Here is a 20,074-nt window from a genome sequence, read left to right as displayed (position 1 = left end):
GTGTTTTAATCTTAAATTAATCAAAAAATATAAATATTACATTTTTATATCAATTTTTATATCAACATATGTCTAAAATAACGATCTTTTATGATATATCCATGGAAATATTTTAACTTTGAAAAAAAGAAAGAAGTTTTAAAGTATTCTATCGAAAAAATTCCCTATACAAGATTTCTTTGTAGAATCTATAATTCTACTCAACTATATTAATAACAATATTTCTGCATGTTACATTCAAGACGCGAATTGTCACGCGTATGTTCAAATAATATTAAAAAAATTTTATACAAAACATAAACATTTTAATTTCTTTACTTTAAAACATTCCTTTCAATCAAATTTCTCTAATCAATCGTGATTATCAAGAATTTCCATATTTCAAGCTCTCATTATCTGTCGCCATTCACGAAAAACGATATATATATATCGAGATACATTCAAACATTTCGAAGATATCGAGAAGAAGGAGAAAAAGAAAGAGATCTGCATATATCTCATTCTCTTCCTGAAAAGTTCCAGGAATCGAAGCACAATGTTCATTTCACGGCTAGAAGGTTGGAAAGAGGAGTTGATCCGTCGACTATCTTTGCATTTACCATCCCTTCTTTCCCCAAAACCACAATTCTCGCATCATCATGTCGATTTCCAGCCATCCCCCGGCCCAGGAACCGGAAGAAACCGTAGTATCTCATCGGCAAATGGTATCGCACGCAACCACCTACGACGTCAGTCTAATCTCGAGGCACCGGTTGGTCGCCGAGATCCTCGCTCTTTTCCACCGTCGAATGGGCGTGCTGGAAACGCCCATCCACCCTTGCTACATAGATCTGCACCCCTGTGCTGTCTCAGGGGTGGAGTCGACCAATGACACGGTGGTAACGTTCGTCTGACAACGTGGCCTTTGGAGCCGCCCCCGCATTTCCCGTGGCTAACTAGCACTACCCCACTATAGTCGCGTCAGCCACTCGGCCAGCAAGTCCCCGGGCTGTCTAGTCGCCCGTTGGAATTCCCCACCTATCCTCCTGTCACCTTCCTCTCACTCCCCTCCTCGCCCATTCCACTCCACACCCCCTCTCCCCCATCCTCCCTCTATTTCAGGCCAACGTACCAGCCACATTGAAGAAGTGGTGTACATCGTGCAATAGCCTGACTAAAGCCGCATCTAGCGATGGTTATAATCCTATCCCTCCTCACCAAAGTCGAACAATCTGACCTGACAAGGTAACACGAATTATATAATAAGAAATTAAATATAAAAATACGCGATTTTTTCCGATTTTCGTAATTATTTCCAAGGAATATAATTATTTAGACCTTCGATGCAATTTCTGCGAATTTTGTATGATTAATTTACGTTCTTTCGAGAGCACTAATCATCGCATGCTAACGTTAACGATAAAATTCAATGGTTATTAGAATTATACAATTTTATAACTCATTAAAGCACACGTAACGCGCATCGCATACATTATTTACGTTAAACTTGCAGGAAAGGAAACTCGAAAATCACTCGACGATTGACCGTCTCGATTGGAAAAAATCGGGAACGCGAGAGGTTCGAGGCCCTCGCCACCCCCGTGTCGGCGTCACAGCTACGCCGACTCGCGGCCGTTTAGGAAGTTGTGTACGTGTGTTAGGCACCCCCGTCCACCCACCCACTCCTAGAAGCACGTCGAGCGTGTTGAAGAACGACCCGTGATTCCAGCTAGTATGGCTACGGTCAGGGGAGATAGGCAACTCCGACAGCCAATCGGGCAGCAGCCCCTATACACGCGCGTGTACACGACGCGCGTACAAACGCACAGGGGGTGCACACATAGGCAGAGGCATCCCGTACACGAACACGGGGGATCGTACCCGCCCTTCCCGGCGAGATGAGTAGCTACGCCAAGGCTCGAAGCCACCTCGTCACGGAGAACGCTTCGAGACTTCGCGCGACTCCCTCGGCGTCGTGTCGGAAACGACCACTGGTCCAGTCGTCCGTCTGGGGATGCTCGACTTTGATCAGTCGCGAAGGATGGGCACAGGTCAGTTCGATAAAGCGTGTGCCTCTCTCTTGATTTTCTCGCCGGTGATACGTAGCGGTGCTTTCGACAGACCCTCATTGCAAACACAGTGACACACGTGTTCCTCTTCTTTTCTTTTTTTTTTTTTTTTGAAAAATAATCGTCGATAATACATTTGATACTTCTTCTTCTTTTTTTTTCTTTTTCCTTTCGATTGGTTCGTTGTATGATTGATTTATTTTCTTTTTCTTCTTCTTCTTCTTTTCTCTTTATATCGATTTCGATGTTTTCGAAATTTCGGGGATGACTCGGTGACTTCGACCGGGTTTTTTGGACTTTTTCGCCTGTTGACGTTTTCGCCAATTCTCGGTGCGCGTTAAGATTTTTTTTTTTTTAATTTTCGTTTTGGTGATTCGATGGTTCGTTGATTTTGAAGGATTTTTTTTTTATGGGTTTGATCTTTGAGTTGGTTTAAATGTGAGTTTTATTGTTGGTTGGTGACCTTGGAATGGATTTCGATTTCGGTGGAAGCGATGATTGGGATTAGTGATTGAATTGTGGAGATTAGGAATTTGTTCTGGATGAGAGAGCAGTTATCTTCGGTTTGTATCGAATGTACAAATTTTGATATTTTTCTAAATTGTGATTCTTGTATCGAATTTATTTGTTTTTATGGAAATTAATTGGCTCGCTTGCTTACCAACCATCGAACTTGTGATTTCTACGAATATTTCATAATCCTCTGGATTGGATTATAATTTTCTCATATTTCTGTTTTTTTTATAACTGTTCCATGACAATATGATAATATATCGAATCTTTTTATAATACCATAAATATATACACGTTTTTAAATTTCTCATTCGATTTATTTCTTTCTTTTCTTCAAACAAAACAGCAGAAAAATAAAATTCCACAAAACGTGAATACTAAACAAAAATTAAATTTTACTTAATTACAATTCAATTTTCTTTCCTAATGTTTAAGATTAATTATCAATCCTTAATAATTTAAGAAAGAAAAGATCGAAACGCATTCGCATTCACGATGACCACCACGACTCGCCTTTCCAAAGATCGGACACACTTAACTCCCGTTAACAACCTATCTTTTATACTTAATCGACGCGTTGGAACACATAAGACAACACTCTCAAGATATAAGCGTAAACGTCGAAAGGAGGTAATCCGTTAGGGTTGAAGGGTGATCGGGTTGGGTTGGTAGGTTTTTGGTGTGAGAAGAAGAGGTGGTTTCGTTCCCCAGGCCAGAAACGGAAGCTTTGGTTGGCTTAGGCATGGCCGTGTTTTTCTTGCCGCGGATCATTAGGACGATTAGGGTTCCTCCGAAAAGGGGGAGAACAGATTAACGCTCGAGCTCCTCTTGCGGTCCGCTTTGCTTTCTTAAACGGAGTCCTATTTCCGCCAGCTTTTCGCTTCGTTTTTTAACTTCTTCTGCTCCTCCTCATCTATACGACTCCTCGATATCTCTCACGGTGGATTAATCGCATGGCCAACTCTTTGCCTTGAAATTCAAGTGCTTTTTATTTGAAAAGGAGATTTTAAACGAGTTTGTTTTATCTGTGGTATTTTTTTTTTGCGATTTAATTCAACGGACGCACATTATGTCTTGTAGATTGATGGCGTTTAAGCGAATGGGATTTCTTTTTGATTTTGAATTTGCGGATAGGATCTTGTTTTCGCGAAGAAATGTAAAATGATAAATTATTGCGATTGTGATATAACAGCTGTTGAGAGTGGTACAAAATATGTGTGTGAAAATTTGTAAAAATACGTGGAAAAGAAAGTTTCGAAGGGAAAGGTTGCTTGAATGCATCGGAGAATAGAAACTAAGTAGAAATATCGGTATATGATCAGGCAGAAAGTACTAGATATAAACGTAATCAATGAATTTGTTTTATCGTTTTAATTTTTCGTATATTGCGGAAGGAAATGTCAAGTAATTGAGTTATGGAAAATATGATTTTTGAAACTTTTTGTCATTAAAAATTTAACTTACGTTCACGGAACGTAAAGTAAAATAAATATTTTTATAGAATAGATATACTTTAATTATAATCGCACAGTAATTAACAATTTCTAACGTTTAGAAATATTGTAAAAACTTTAATTATTTAAATAATCATTTATTTATTGTGTACCTTTTTTAAAAAAATATTCCAATCAACGTTGCGTTGACAGAAAAGACTTATCCTTAATAAAATTCAATTTTTGATTTATATTAAATATGATCATGATTTCGTGAATTATATATTTTTAAAGATAAAAATAACGTTTCAATCAATTATCAAACGAACGAATATGAATAATGAAAAAAAATGAAAAAAAAAAAAAAAGAAAAAAGAAAGAAAGAAACGAGAATTATAATTAACACTTTTATTAGACTTTCCGTTTTTCCATTAAGTCAATTTCTGTTGTAGGGGACAGATTACTTGATATACCGTGTCTGGTATGCGGTGACCGTAGCTCTGGAAAACACTACGGCATCTACAGTTGCGACGGTAATTATCAAGCTCTTCTGTACATCAATTTTTCCATTAAAAGACACAACAACGGTTTATCCATTATAAGAGAACAACAGATTCGTTGATTACAATTTTTATTTGACAATTCGTTCACCTGACGGCTAATTAAAATACACGACAACAATTTTCGCGACAAGTTTCACAACAGTTCCTAGATTAGATTCGTTCGAAACGTTCATTAAAAAGAGATGCCAATTCAATTATCAATTAAATAAATAACAAAGGGTAAAATGTTAATTAACGGCCAATTATAAATCATCAGTCATGCAGTGATCGTGACTTATCCGTCGGTACATATATAGGTGCTTCTAGAAACAGGTGCAGAAACTTTGGTATTCTGTCTATTCTTTTTAAGAATAAAAAAAAAATCAACGTAAAATATAAATCATTAAGATATCGAAGCATGTATATATATATATGCTTTTTCTTTAAATCTACGATATAATTTTTAACCACCTATTTTTAAAGTAATCTGAAGAGAAAATTTATCGTTCGATTCTCCTTTAATGTTGAAACTCGAAATCGATGGTTAAAACAAGGTCGAAATTTTTATATGTTGTCCAGGTTGTTCAGGATTCTTCAAGAGGAGCATACACAGCAATCGAAGGTACATCTGCAAGGTGCAGGGTGCCATGAAAGGGCGCTGCCCCATCGACAAGACCCACAGGAACCAATGCCGTGCGTGCCGACTCGCCAAGTGTTTCGAGGCCAATATGAACAGAGACGGTAAGAGACGGTGTGGAAATGTTTTTATTCTCTCTTTCTCTCTCTCTTTCTCTCTCTCTTTATATATGTTTAACATAGAATCGTGAGATGAGACACGTCTCCTATAGAAAAAAGTATCGTAGGTGTGATTCCGCGAGAGGAAAGAATACCACGATATCATAGGAGCAACGGGACCGGTCTAATGGCGCGTTTTCATGTCAAGAGGAGGGCCTCGAACAGCTCCCACCGGCAGAGCAGGCTGCCTCCGTTTTCTCCGCGGACTCTACACCCTTCTTAGCTATAGCAGAGACGAAAGAAATAGGCTTGTAATTACTATTTTACAATGACCATTTTTTAATTCAATTAACTTAGAGATTTTGACAACCATTTCTTGGCGAACTTGGCGATTAATTTGAACTTCTTAATGCGAAGAAGAATTATATTCTGAGGAGTTGAAGACTTGAGCAGAGTATGAGAATCATTCGAAGAAAGAGAATAGTTTCGTAATGAGAAGTGGTTCGAACGTTGAGGTAAAAATAGAAAAGGTTTTTAATTAGAGGAAAGAGAAGATTAATTAATCATCTTTAATGTATTCGTTGATGATGGATATCTTTTTGCGAGGAATAATCGTTGTTTATAATAATATAATTTATTGTGAGTTTAATGTAACAAAATCTGATTGAAAATTACAGTATTTCTTAATGTGAAATGTAAAAAAAAAAAAAAAGATGATGGAGCGCAGAATTAATTTTTCGAATAAATGAATTTATAAGATATTTATTTGATCTTATTAATATTTATTATAATTTAAATGATATATATCCAATGGAATATGATTGGATAGGGGAAATAAATAGTAGAATTTGAATAGTCTATTTCTTTTGTCTGTGCTATATAATCAAGTGTATACAAGAGTAGAATTGCTTATTTTCAAATTTATATTACGATTCATGACAAAATGATTGCACGTTTCTCTTTCATTTTTATAATACATATGTGCGTTTAATATTCAATCGATGTAAAAAAAAAATGTACAAAATAAATTGATTAACGTATACATAAAACAAATCGAGTATTTGTCATTTGTCATTTCCAGTGACTAATAACACGTTTAATTTAAATTACAGTATGTGCTATCATTTTGTGGTGGATTTAAGTAGAAAATGAAGTAGAAGTTGCAGTACAGTTTTTTTTTTATTAAAAAAATTATTTTTGCTATATTTGAGAATGAAATTCTCGGCTTCGTTTCGACGAATTAGCATTTTTTTCGTCGCAATTTGTGGTTTCACGCGAGCCACGAATGCCTAGCAAAGATAGTGACTTTAGTGGCTATTGGTCAGACAAACCCTCCTAAGCAAACGTAGTCATGGACCTAGTAAAACAGCAATCATGGTTGAATCGTCTGTTTGTCGTTGGTTTTACGACTGGTTCGTCAATAGGCGCACCTAAATCAAGTATCAAAATTTATTAACGATCTACAAATTTTTGTAAAAATTATATCATTTCGATGTGCAGAAGTACGCGGGCTAATTATAAATTAACAATTATTCAAAATAATCTTATGCTCGTTCTCCACCGAAAATTCTTAGATCTCGTCTAAAATCACTTAATTAATTAATTAATTAATTAACACGTGGAAAATCGATACGATCTTATCGCATGGAAAACTTGCACATAAGCAAGAATTAAAATTGCCGGTGCACCACACTCAGAGACGTTTCGACCTATTTTCGAACTCGATCGAATTTTTCACCCGGTATTAAACTCGATCGAAATTGCATTTCTCGCGCAACATGCCGCGTATCTCTATTAATCGACGACACGAGAGACTTCAATGGAACTGGAACGAAATGCGGAGAGACTCAATAACGATTCCGCATTGTCATACCACGTTTCGCTTTTTCCATGATCTCTCACTTGACGCGTTACTTTCCAACACGATTTTCTCTTCCAACACGAAATATATATATATATATATATCGCCGCAAAATTCACGAAACGAGCTTGTACATACATATACTTCTACGGACCGTTGCCGACCATTTTCATTTAATTAATTAATCGATCGAAAACGCGTAATCTCCTCTCGATGTTGCATTACATTATGTCCTCTCGATGAAAGGTCGAACGGTAATTAACATTTATTTGGTGTAAACTTTGTCGCACTTCTTGTATTACGCGTAAATGTTATGTTATTTGACCGTATACTGCTGTTTCGAAGCGTGCTCCATACTTTGGTGGGGGAAATTTTGACACGAGAGATGACGATGATGATATTTAACGACGATACTTTTAACGATGCACACGGGGACGCGATATTTTATATCCGTCTATTGTGGCCCCCAAGTATCGGAGTATGATATTGATTCGAAGGTATATTCCGCGTGGCAGGGTAAATCGGATTTCATATCGATAAGTACACGACTTTGTGTAATCCTCGTTTGATATTTCAACTGAATACGATGTCACGGTTATGCGCGTAATTAATAGATTCTTGGTAAAATGATTTGCATTCCCGTGTAAAATTCTACTAATCCTACGTTTTTAATCCTTCGTGGTGCAATATTTTATTCTTAATTTTAGAATTGTCCCACATTTTCCATTGTTGCCGTAAATTTTACGCTACACTAACGTACACCATAATTTTAATACTTTATTGAACTTCGTATCGTACATCATCTTGCTATTCGAGTGAACGATAAATTCCACGGTTGCGAGTCTATTAACCGCTCTTCTGCTAATCTTCGTGCCTCGTTACGTGAGATTCTACACGTTCATCTTTTCGAGATACAAAATGATACGAAAACCTTCTCATCGATCTATCATCCTCAACTGTCTATTATTTAAGGGATTCCATTAGTGTCCAACGTGACACTATCAACGTGACACTCTTCACTTTCAGCATTTTTCATATTTCAATCCCAATTCTGATTGAACGATCGAAGAACAAATGAGATTTTTTTAAACTACGCGACTCAGAGACGGAAAAAATGAAAAAGAGAAATGTAAAAGACAAGCAAGGGAGTAGCGATCTCGAAGGAAAGGAGATCTCGATCGAGAAGCGATCTCTTTCGAGAACCGTCGCAGGCGGTTAAATAAGAAGGAAGGAACGGCGCGGAGAGAAAGGGAGAAAATAAGAAAAAAAAGGAAGAGAAAGGAAGAGAAAGAAAGGCAGAGCATATTCAAAGGAAGGCAAAGAGCGGCGGATGAGAGATAGAGGTACATATCGAAAGAGAAAGGCAGCCAGGGGCGGACCAGACCGAGCTCGATGGGGATGAGGGTGGACAGGGTGTCGGGGGTGTTTAATGCAGGACGGGTGCTCCGGTTCCCAGCGGTTGCTGAGGCTCCAGACGCGAGTAAGAGAGGAGATTCAATTAGTGGCAGAGCTTCCTAACGTTAAGGAGACTCCACACGGGGTGAGCCTCCGGTTCTTGCGTCTCTCTCTCTCTCTCTTCCTCTTTCGCCTCTCGTTTGTCTCCTCCCTCTCCCCCCAATCATCATCCATCGCGTAAAACGAGTTCACTCGCGCTCGTCGCGAGGCATCCTTCCTCTGGATGCTCCCAATTTCGCGGAAATTGACGACGATGCGAGCAGAGATAATCGAGAAGAGTGTAGTATCGTTCATTCGAAAGGGTCGATTGTTATCGAAGTAGGCGAAGAAAGGAACGCGAGTGATTTAAAATGGCAATTAGATTGATTTTGAAAATTGATAGAATTGTTTTGACAAGAAATTGTATCTTATTATAAATAAAAATCAGTTTTCTTCAAAAAGCGTCTACACGTTTTAAATATAATTGGAAAAAGCGTAAATCAAGTTATTTTTGTGCATCTCACACACATCGTTCGTATATCGTCATCGTTTTCTCTCGAGGTTACAATTTTCGTTTCACGGGCATAGTATTTTTTTTTTATCGCAGATATATATATATATATTTTTTATCACGGAACGTTGTGAGGCGCCCATAAAACGTAGGTGACCACTCGGTAAGTGGTATATATTATGTATGCGGTGCTTCGCGAAGCTCCGCCGCAGGCATGCAATCATCCGCCGCCTGACAACCGGTACAGATCTCTCTAACCCCTCACACCACCAACGTGTACCAGCACCCTTCGCTCAGGAAATTCATCCCTACCCCGCTGTCATTTGCCCTGCCTACCTTTTCGACGAGACGCGCCTCGCCCGGGCCCGCGTATATTTTGCGAAATATGGCGTTAAACGATATCAGAAGATTACCAAGCGGCTTACCGCCGAGGATTTGTAACTTGTAAAGGGAAAGAGAGGATTTCGCGACGACCCGTCCGATCTCCTCCTTCCCCTCCTCCCATCTTCCACTTCCTTTCGTTTCTTTATCGAATTTGCAAGCAACGATTTCTAGGATACATATCAGTTTCATCTTCTCTGTTTTCTTTGAGTAAAACGGTTCCCTCTTTTGCCTTCCCCCTCGTTTTTTACGTGGATTTCGATTCGAACGGACGAAGTCGAGAAGGAGCGTGCTCTTTTAAAAGTTTGAAATTCGTGAAAAAACGAGATGAGCTTTCTTCGCGTTGAAAATTTTCGAGCTCGAAGTCAGTCATTTCCCACCCCATAAACGCGGGAAGCGTGAACGTTGGAAAGTTATCGTTGGAAACGAAGTATCGGAAATAATCCCGATTTTCTACCGGCGAAAGGGGCAAACACGGGACGCGCCGGTTTAATTCCGGTTCAGAGTGCTTTTCCCACCTCCAGAAAGGGTGGCTTCGAATTATGAACGGAAACAAAGAGATTTAAACTTGGAAGTTGCGAGCCACGATCGATTGGGCATGAAACGAGGCAAAGTTTGCAGATCCAAGCGGCTGCCTCGATTTGTATGTGTACATTGGGAATGATGTTGACCCGTAAGGCGAGAAAGGGCTAAAGGGGTCCGTTCATTTCGTTTTCGAACAAGTCATAGACTTAGCCTTTTGCGCTATTAATTGAAAACTTTCCTCGCATCGTTTTGAATTAAGATAGGATCCACGTAGGGTACGTGGATCTAGGGCATGGATAAGATTTCGAAATTGATTTTAAGCGTTGAGAATTTTCCAAGAATTATTTATTTTACACTTGCTATTATCGAAGCTTCTTTCTTTAAAAAGATCACAAGCTAGTCATCAAATCAAGAAAAACAGAATTGGTCTGACAAATCAATTAATTAAAATTTCGAACAAAGTTTCCTTTAAATATATGTACAATAATATTTATCGATAGCTATAATTAGCTACTCTTCGTAATCTTGATTATTCGACTAACAACATTAAAATAACTTATCTGATCATTAATTGGCAGAGAAAGAGGAAAACCAAATCGAAACCTATATAAAAAGACAATTATAAAAGATCGAGTTTACAACAATCATGTATTTTACATTTACTACAATTCTCTTATTACCACAATCAATAATTAATCCATCATCTTTAGACAAAAGAGATAAAAGCGCAACGAAGAATCGAGGCTACAAACTTATTTAATCATCACTCGCCGATCGTTCTTTCATATTAATGAAAAGAAAAGCGAAGCACTGAATATCCATAGAAATAGAAAAGGCGGCTATAAAGGATGGTAACAAGGTTTCCTCTGGCCGATCGGCGAACCGACCGCGTGCTGGCGTCGACCACGGCCGGCGACGAAGAAGCGGGGTAAAACCATAGAACAGGGGTGAGAACGATTGGAAGGGGGTTGCGTGGGAGTGGACGGCTGGTAACGCAACGAAGCGAGGCGTGCCGTACACGCGGCCGGCAGCATCAATCCATCCACATAAACGGTAAACTGTAAAGCGGGTCCCCGCGGGAAGAGGGACAAGGACGGTGGATGGCGAGCGTGCGAAGCGGGCCGCCGCGGGGGTGGAAAGAGGAAGACAGCGAACGGACGGTCTCTCCCTCTTGCGGTAGGACGCGCGATGTGTGTAGACGGAACGGGTCGTTGCGCTAAGCCGGGCTTTGATCGTCACCTGTCATACTAACGCTCGGAGGAACCGCGTTCATGGACACGGTTCACGTAACAGAGAGAATTACGGCCGCGAGCTTATGCATCTCGCGAAATGGGAAGCTTCTATCGCGATTTCTTTTTTTGAAAGGCGCGCCAGAACGTAATTTCTTTCTAATTTCTTTCTTCTTTAGAGTTTGGATCGTGGCTAGTTATGTAAAGTTTTGAAGTTCGTCGTTGCTGCGATTGAAACGAAGAATCGTTAGAGAAATGAACGTAATTTTAGGGTCGTTGAAAGAATATGTGTAATATTTTATAATTTTGGAAAAGAGGTTTAATAAAGATTCAATTTCGATGATTTTGAAGTTTGAAGGTGTTGCGATTGTATTTTTGAGGGTGTTGAAGGAATGTATGTGCATTTGTGTAGTTTTGGGAAACGTTACATTTAAAGTTTTGAGACGTAGTTTAAAATTATCATACGGCTAATTGCATAAGGAATGAGTTGAACAAACATATGTGTATTGAGAATTCTGGGGAAAAAAGGAATTCGTGATTAAAGAATCGAATAATTTTGATCGTGGAAGAGCAATAGATGCGAGTTGTATTTAACACGAATATCTCTGAATTATCTCTGACTACGAATCTTCGTGTACAAGTCCCTTATACAGAGTTCTATTGGACACATAATCCTATTGAACAGTCCATTAATCGTTGGTCATCTCATTTACACATATGTGAAATGTCATGCGCTAACCCTCCTCTGTTAATCTGCATAACATACATACGTAGTTAGTCGCATCGTGAATCAGACAACGATTTCCGGAAGAGACAACAGATCATACCCTATTAAGAATGAATATGTATGACACAAAGAATTTTTATATCAAATTTTTCTAACTACGATATTTTCGCAATACCCAACTCGTTTTAAACAACAGCATTTCATTTCAGAATAATCACTATCGAGCTTAACTACATTTTCTACTTTAAAAACTACTTAAACCGTTGAAAAATCGTTTAATATTGATCGGGGAAATTCTTCACGAGTGACACAGATTCAATATTTCTTTATTGAGATACAAAATAGTACTACCATTGATAGATTATTATTTGAAATTATATTGTTTCCATACACGATATTATATTTCAATGAAGACAGTAGTGCAAGTCAATAATTGATCCTTACTGTTTAAATTCATACGAAAAGAAATTCAATTATTCATTACAAATCCAATACCTTCAATCCTCCAATCTTCCACCGTTCTCTCTCCCCCTTATGTTAGAACATTTATAGTATTTTCCAAAAAGGCAGAAAACAGGTTCAAAGGATCGGTTCCCTTTTTCTCTGTCCGACGCAACCAACATCCACGCTCACTCACACTCTGTTCACACACACATACACACACATATATACGTAGAGGCTCCATATGAATCTCTCTGGAGTGGTAACACGTGTACGGGCGCGTCGTACACGCGGGTACGACACACGAATCGCGAATTCGGCCCCTCCAATCGGCTAAACTCGACGGCACGGAAACGTTGATGGCGATGCTGATGGTGGTGAAGGCGAGGGCCGTCGGTGATGGTGGTGGTGGTGGTGGTAGTCGATGTATCAACCCCACTCACTCGAGGATTAGCCTTGGAGATCGCTGACTGCTGAAATGTTCACAGATCGGTTTACCGTTTAGCAGGATAGAGAGTGTGAGCCCTGTGATCCATGGCCCGTGTGAGCACCGACCCCACGCACGGTCGAACACACACACACACACACATATAGATATGTATATAGAGATACAGAGAAGCGTATACACAGTGGCGCACAGTCGAATTTTCGTTCTCCCGCATACGTGCATCACGTGCTCTCGTTCTCCGACCATTTCTGTCACTTGTACACTTGTGCTCCTTTATCCGCTTGCTTTTTCACCGTTTCGCACTCTACTTTATTCCTTTTCCTTTGTTTCTGCTCCTCTCTTGTTATTCTAGTTTTGTTAGTTACTGATAAGTACTCTTTTAGATTCTTCGTTGCATCCAGCAGGATGAGACAGATTAAAGTCGATGAATTGGATCCGTCGAATTTTCATTTTATTGATTTCTAGCAATACTCTCGATATCGATATTTCGATAAAATTTATACAATTATCATTATCTTTATTATATTATGTTCTCGACACGAACATTCTCCTAAGAGATTCCCCGAAAGCTTACAGAAACCTTCAGATTGTCAGCGATTAGATGATCTACAATTCAATTACCCCTCCTCCCTTCTATCTATTCATATCTACAAATTCATTCCTTCTCGCCACTCCAAACAGACATCCCAAACAGATACACCACCCCCCTGTTGCTCCCTTTTCCTTCCCAACCGTCTCATCCTCCGGATTCTCCCCCTTCTCGTCCCTTCTTCTCAAGAACGATGGTCATCTACTTCCCCTCCCTCCTCCAACTTCTCCCTTTCCCCAAGAGGGATGAATGACAAAACGCAAAGGCTCGAGGCCCTAACCTGGCCATAGTCGGGTTGTACACAGGCCACTCGACTGTGGGAACTCGCATTGTGGAGCACACGTGGCACGCGAGTATTACGCCGTGGCTCGTGGCTTCTCTCTGCGTTCCACGCCGGATCGTAGCGAGGCGATCGTGGAAGCGAGACAGAGGCCGAAGAGAAAGGATGGAGGAGAGTGGGTGGATGAAAAGGGCGCGGTCCATTCCGGCGCATGCGAATCCTAATCCCCGCGTCCATTCGACGTACGGATCGCGAGCACGCACGTACTCGAAAATCGTCACCCCTCCCCCCCTTAAGCCACCCCAACCACGGCGAAAAATTGTCCCGACGAATTAAGAGGAACGTGCCCTCGTCGGATCGTCGTTGAGACACGGCCATCGGGGGTGAAATTGGGGAGGAGGGGAGGGAGGAAGGGGATTCTGTTCCTCGGCGACGATCAACCATGTTTATCCGTCGTATGCGCACGGATTCTATTATGTATGATATTTCCCTGGATTTTTTTAAACGATTTTCGTCGATATATCTTGTTATTGTTGAGACTTCGTAGCAATTGATTTATTCTTGTCGCTCTTGGATGGATGTTTTGTTTTATCAATTGGAGATTATTAATATGAATTTTAGATCAGTATTAAATCAATGTGTCTATCAATATCGGTATATTTGTTGGAAATTATTTATTGTCGAAATTCGTTTTATTTATCAAAATATTTTTACATTTGTAAATATATATGGATTAACAAGGAAAAGTGGACTTTATCATAAGGGGGGAGGAAAAAAAATACTCGCTCTATAATTTTGCGCATGCGAGATAAAGACAACGATAAGCAAAATAATATATATATATGATAAAAAGAATACGTATTGCATTCGATCATAAAATTATTTGAAAAACATTATTTGAAAAAAATTACATATCTGATAATATTTTAAAATATTGATGACGATAAAATTATAAAATATTATAAAAATTTTAAATTATTATTAACTAAGAAATGATATTATCTTATCCGGTGAGAAAAAAAAAAGAGAAGAAAAAGGAGAATATTTTTAAAAATAATTTTTATATTTTAATATCTCGACCGCGTGCAGCATGCGAGGAACTTTGCTTACAAAGCAAACAAGCTCGCGGCTCCTGCTGGTTTTTTCACTCGGCTGAAAATTCTCCGATGAAAAAACAATTATTACTCTCGGAAAATAATAATATTTGTACCTGTTCCGATGCACGGCCAATTTACTCGATAAAACAAATAGACCCGAAGCGGATTTCATCTCGCCTTACTTTCCAACTGATTACATACATACTTTATGCTTTATATAACATTTCACTTCTAATCAACATTTCATAATTCTTAAAAATTAAATTAAATTAAAATTAAACTAATTCATTTACTCAAAAACGATCGACTATTTTTAATCGACTATTCCAATATTATTTCTATACACTCACTCTTTAAAATTATTTCATTAAACAATTTCCCAATCAACGAAACATTTAAGACATTCAAGCAAAAAGGAACCGAATTGCTCGGGAGCCTTAATTGCTCGAAAAACAAAAAGGACAGTTCCCTTCCAACCTCTGACCTCCTTCCAACCCCTCGTTCCTCTTCCACGCACGCGATCTCGTCGTCAGCCTCGGATCAAGGAAAGAGATACTTACGCCGCCAATGGCACAAAGAGAGGTCGGATAAAGCGCGGATATTGCGACGCCAGTGCGAACGTGGGAATCCACGGCTGCTATCCGCTCAGCCTCATTAATGATGATGTGCTTGCCACCCAGTTGCAGTTCCATTCTCTCTCTTCCTCTTCCTCCCTCCCTCCCTCCCTCTCTCTCATACGCATACATCGACACCCTCCTACATATTTCAACGTGTGTACGCCTCTGTCTTCCTCCATCCTTGTTACTCCATCTCTCTCTCTTTCTCCCTTTCTCTCTCTCTCTCCTTTCTCGCGATGCCTTGACAAGAGAGAAGCTGACGCCCGTTCACTCTCTCTCATTTCTCTATTCTCCCTCTCGCTCCCTCTCCCGCTAGATTCAACCCTCCTACAGGCCTCCTCTCGACCCACCGCGCCATTCCTCCCCAACCAGCCTGTACGAGCCACGAAATACAGCTCGTACATCTCGAACAGTACCACTCCCCCTCAACTCAATTCCGCGCAACCTGCGCGCACTCTTTTTCGCTCCCACCGTTAAGTTCTTGGGCGATATTAATAGGAAACCGGTGAAAGATCGTGCGAGGGAGAGGAAGGAGGGAGATCGTAGTATCGCGAGAGATGATTTGTGATTCCCCGAGATGATCTTGGTTGAATCGTTGGGCTTCCGTTGCTTTTCCTCTTCGGGGATGGGGAGGAGGGGAGAGGAATGGGTCGATCACGAATGGGTGAACGAGAAACTTTGAGGTTTTATCGATACGCAAATGAGGCGAGAGATCGTGGCAGGATCGTGGTGGAATTGCGGGCTCGAGTTTAATTTTCCAGGAGGAAATTGAATTGTGATTCGAAATATGATCTTGTATAATTATTCTCTATATATGAAATTTTTATATAGATATATGTATATTTCAAATTTGAAATTTTTTAAAAATCTTACTCTTCTCGTCAAATCTTATGTAGTATCAAATGTTTTCTTTTTTCTTAATATATTAAATTATGAATAAATCATTTCTAATCATTTTTCATCATTTCTTTATTTATCTTTATTTACGAAGATATTTAAAAGGTATTGAATGATGTAAATGTTTTTATAGACCAAAACGTGATAAACGATTGACTCTTTTAAAGTGTAATTTATCGTATTTAAAGGAATCTTCAACCCCGGGTTCAATCCTACGTGGGTCTTTTTTGCTTCCCCTATTAAGCACTTGAGTGGCATCAATAGAACCATTGAAGATGGTACTCCGGCATTAAGAGATCACTTGTGATTACATTGAAGGTGTATTTCATAAATCAATCATTCAGCTTCTTGTATATTTGATATATACGAAAATTCGTAAAGGAAAAAAAAAATAATTTTCCACGCATTATATAAATTTCTTCTTTCTGAATTTTCTTATTAGTTATTAATTTAATTACTTTGAAATTTTTATTTTAAAATGCTTAATTATACATAAATTTAGAAAATATAAAATATATAAAAAAAATGATTTTATTAAGGAAAAAATTGTAAAAAAATAGAAAATCGTTCAAAAAATAAAAATAATAAAATTTTTATTATTAATATTTAGCGGTACAACATGAACGAGGTCCGAGAAAGCCGAAACAACCCCAACAACAATCTCCTATCGCGCCACCTTTGCACAATGATCGATTACGAGCTGGCCTTAGCTCCCCTTATGTTTTGTTACATCAAAGGTGTGTATAAAGTTTTTTTAAAAGCTTTGCTAAATCTTTAAAATTTTTTATATTTATATTTTTGAAAGAAATGGCTTACACGTTACCGACTACTTAAACAAAGAAACTTTATGAAAGAACGATTCAATTTTTTATTTTGAAAATAAGAATGAAAAATAATAATTAAAGTAATAGAACGTGAACCATAATTTATTGTAAATGTACGAAATATTACGAAATCATTTTCTTAGTATTTACATCTAAATAACTCGAATAAAAGGACGCTAAGGATAATGTGTGCAGAAAGTTCAGGTGTGACCAAAGGTTCTCGCCTTATCCACGGCCAGTGGCACTAGTTCAGAAACCACCAGAAGATTCTTCGTCCCCGGCACCATTGGCTCTACCGCATTCTCCTTCGACCACGACTTTGTATTCAGCACCCTCGAGCGTCGCCCTAACGCCGCAACCACCCCTTCTTCAGATACTAATGTCTGCGGAACAGTGTCAAGTAAGTAATTCAAACTTTGCAAACTTTATAATCAGCAATCCGACAAATTTCATCGTTTTCACGATGAAACTAAAAAATTAAATGTAACTGATTTTGAACATGCCATGTTTTTATTTAGGATTTATTTTTATAACATTAGTTTCGTAAAATTTTTTTGAATATATTTTTAAATGAAATATTTTTTTCTTTTTACTATAATACTATTGATTATCTATTGAAATCTAATGAATCTAATGAAATCTATTTTATTTTTAAATATTCGTTTGTTTTTCATTTATAAGGAACTCGTATGGAATGCACCATTACAATCGGAAACGGAATATTCTTTAGAGCAAACAGAAGGTAGTCATAATTCTTCGGGAACTTTACCAAATCCCAATCCCACGCGAGAACTATTACAGGTTATTATTATTTAATTATATGAAATATAAAAAAAAATATATTGTATAATATTATCATTTATGATATGCACATCAAAAATCAACTAAAAAAAATTTCAGGAAACTACTGCACGTTTATTATTCATGGCAGTAAGATGGGTTTGTTGCCTACCTCTATTCCAATCGCTTTCGAAGAATGATCAATTATTATTACTCGAAGGTTCTTGGACACAACTTTTTCTTCTTCATCTAGCACAATGGTCCATATCTTGGAATATTACCGGCTTATTGGAGGATGAACAGGTACGAGCAAGATTACCCGACGAAGCTACGACGAATCAACAATTAATTACAATTCAGGTATTCAATTATTCAAAATTATCATTTGAATAAAATATTTGTTCTTTTCATCGTAAAAAATCAATTTATTTTATATATATATAAAATATATATTTATTTTTAAATTTAATTATATTAAAAGAATATGAATAATATACCTATTTTAGGATACAATATGCCGTTTTAGGCAACTTTCACCAGATAGAAGTGAATGGGGATGTATGAAAGCAGTAGCATTATTTACTCCAGGTAATAAAACTAATTTTGATTTCTAATAAAAAAAAAATTATTATAATTAATTATTATAATTTTTAAAAGTATATAATAAAATTAATACAGTGAAAAAATATTTTAAATCTCTATTATCAATGATACGTTCTTTCACAGAAACAGAAGGTCTTCATGCCACCGAATCGATCAAAATGTTACAAGATCAGGCTCAATGTATTTTAGGAGATTACACAAAGTCCTGTTATCAACGACAACCAGGTAGAAGCGGGACATTAATGCACGTGGTTGGTCGTTTGACGTCCATTTTCCCAAAGTTGGTTGAACGTTTATTTTTTCACGAAACAATCGGCGAAATTCCTATTTCACGTTTACTCGTTGACATGTACCAAATGAAAGGGCACACAAACTGAGATTTGTCAATAAATGGCAAAAAAATTGTGTCAAAATTTCTCGTGGATTTCTAAAACTCTTCCGATTCTTTAAACCAATTGTCATAGAGAACGGGATAAGTTTTCGAAACCTATAGCCAAAGACTGCAAAACTATACGAAAGATTATTTGTCTTTTCGTAAAATTCATAAATAGATAGATTCTCACAACAGCTTCGTATGAAATAAATCGTGTTAAATTTATTGTTACACTAATATTTTCTTCTTTCCGTAAAATTGCTAAAAAAGAATTTGATTGGTGAATGTATTATATAAAGATAAGCTTCCATAAAAAATAGATAGATATTCTATATTCATTTGTAAATATTCTGATAATCGAGACTTAATAATTATTTTATTTATCTCTTTGTTTTTAATTTATATGTAATATTTAAAATTATTCACATAATATATTTGAAGCAGTATATATAGTATATTATTTTTCTATATATTACAAATATCGTTTTTTTTATCTCTTTCTTGTAGATAATAGTTTAAGTATTATTAATTGTAATTTAATAAAGTTATATTTTATATTTTGATATTTGATAAATAATAATGTACAATTATTTTAATGTTACTTGTGATATGAATGTATTTGTTATCATTGTATTTAATTCGCTAAAATTAATACATATTTGTTGTAAAAAAAAAAACAAAATTTGATTTTATAGAATAGATATTGATATATGTTTTATACATATATTATATGTATATCAGTATAAAAATGATTTATATGGATCCGTGAAAATGTGTGACGGATAATTGAAATGAAATTATAAAAAAGAAAATACTTACTATTAATGATGCTTTTTATTCCATTCCTTATATATAAAATTTATATTTTTATTTGGCAAATTAATCTTTATATATATATTATCGTTATTAAATAAATATATCATTATGTCTATGATATATTTAAATGATATTATAACACAGAATATTTTATAAATAGTTGAATAATTGTTGTAATAAAAATATAAAAATTGTAAAGTTTTATCGAAACAAATAATTAGGTTAATATTATACGAAATGATACAATATTTTTATATTTCAAAAACATATTCTAGAAAAGTATATTCTAAAATAATATATTTATTTAAAATTATGAATCCTATGAAAATTTCGTATATATATGTTCAAAAAAATTATAAAATTATTTTGA

General features: G+C 37.0%; 1 protein-coding gene and 1 long non-coding RNA gene across 2 annotated transcripts; one reads left to right on the top strand and one right to left on the bottom strand.

Annotated features, from left to right (window-relative positions):
- Positions 1-1,895: 1,895 nt before the first annotated feature.
- Positions 1,896-18,892, top strand: LOC107999030 (protein dissatisfaction-like). The gene is made up of 9 exons (XM_062073965.1): positions 1,896-2,030; positions 4,447-4,527; positions 5,116-5,277; positions 16,919-17,045; positions 17,328-17,532; positions 17,814-17,933; positions 18,033-18,272; positions 18,419-18,500; positions 18,639-18,892. The coding sequence occupies exons 1-9, from the start codon at positions 1,994-1,996 to the stop codon at positions 18,890-18,892; spliced, it is 1,308 nt and encodes a 435-aa protein (XP_061929949.1). The 5' UTR covers positions 1,896-1,993.
- LOC133666020 (uncharacterized) lies at positions 17,208-18,651 on the bottom strand. Its single transcript, XR_009829535.1, has 3 exons — positions 18,410-18,651; positions 18,085-18,240; positions 17,208-17,515 (listed from the first exon to the last, which is right to left on the bottom strand). It is a non-coding gene; the product is annotated as an uncharacterized LOC133666020 (long non-coding RNA).
- Positions 18,893-20,074: the final 1,182 nt, after the last annotated feature.

This window comes from Apis cerana, linkage group LG4 (assembly GCF_029169275.1).
Source record: "Apis cerana isolate GH-2021 linkage group LG4, AcerK_1.0, whole genome shotgun sequence".
Taxonomy (NCBI): Eukaryota; Metazoa; Arthropoda; class Insecta; order Hymenoptera; family Apidae; genus Apis; species Apis cerana.
Note: the sequence above shows the minus strand (reverse complement) of the source record. Positions and strands in the feature narration are given on the sequence as shown.

What these genes read in the sequence shown, in the direction of transcription:
- LOC107999030 (XM_062073965.1), top strand. Translation starts at nt 1,994, where the DNA reads ATGCTCGACTTTGATCAGTCGCGAAGGATGGGCACAG. An exon ending in GGCCAATATGAACAGAGACG is followed by an intron (nt 5,278 to 16,918) that starts GTAAGAGACGGT and finishes ATTAATATTTAG; the next exon opens with CGGTACAACATGAACGAGGT. An exon ending in AACAATTAATTACAATTCAG is followed by an intron (nt 18,273 to 18,418) that starts GTATTCAATTAT and finishes TACCTATTTTAG; the next exon opens with GATACAATATGCCGTTTTAG.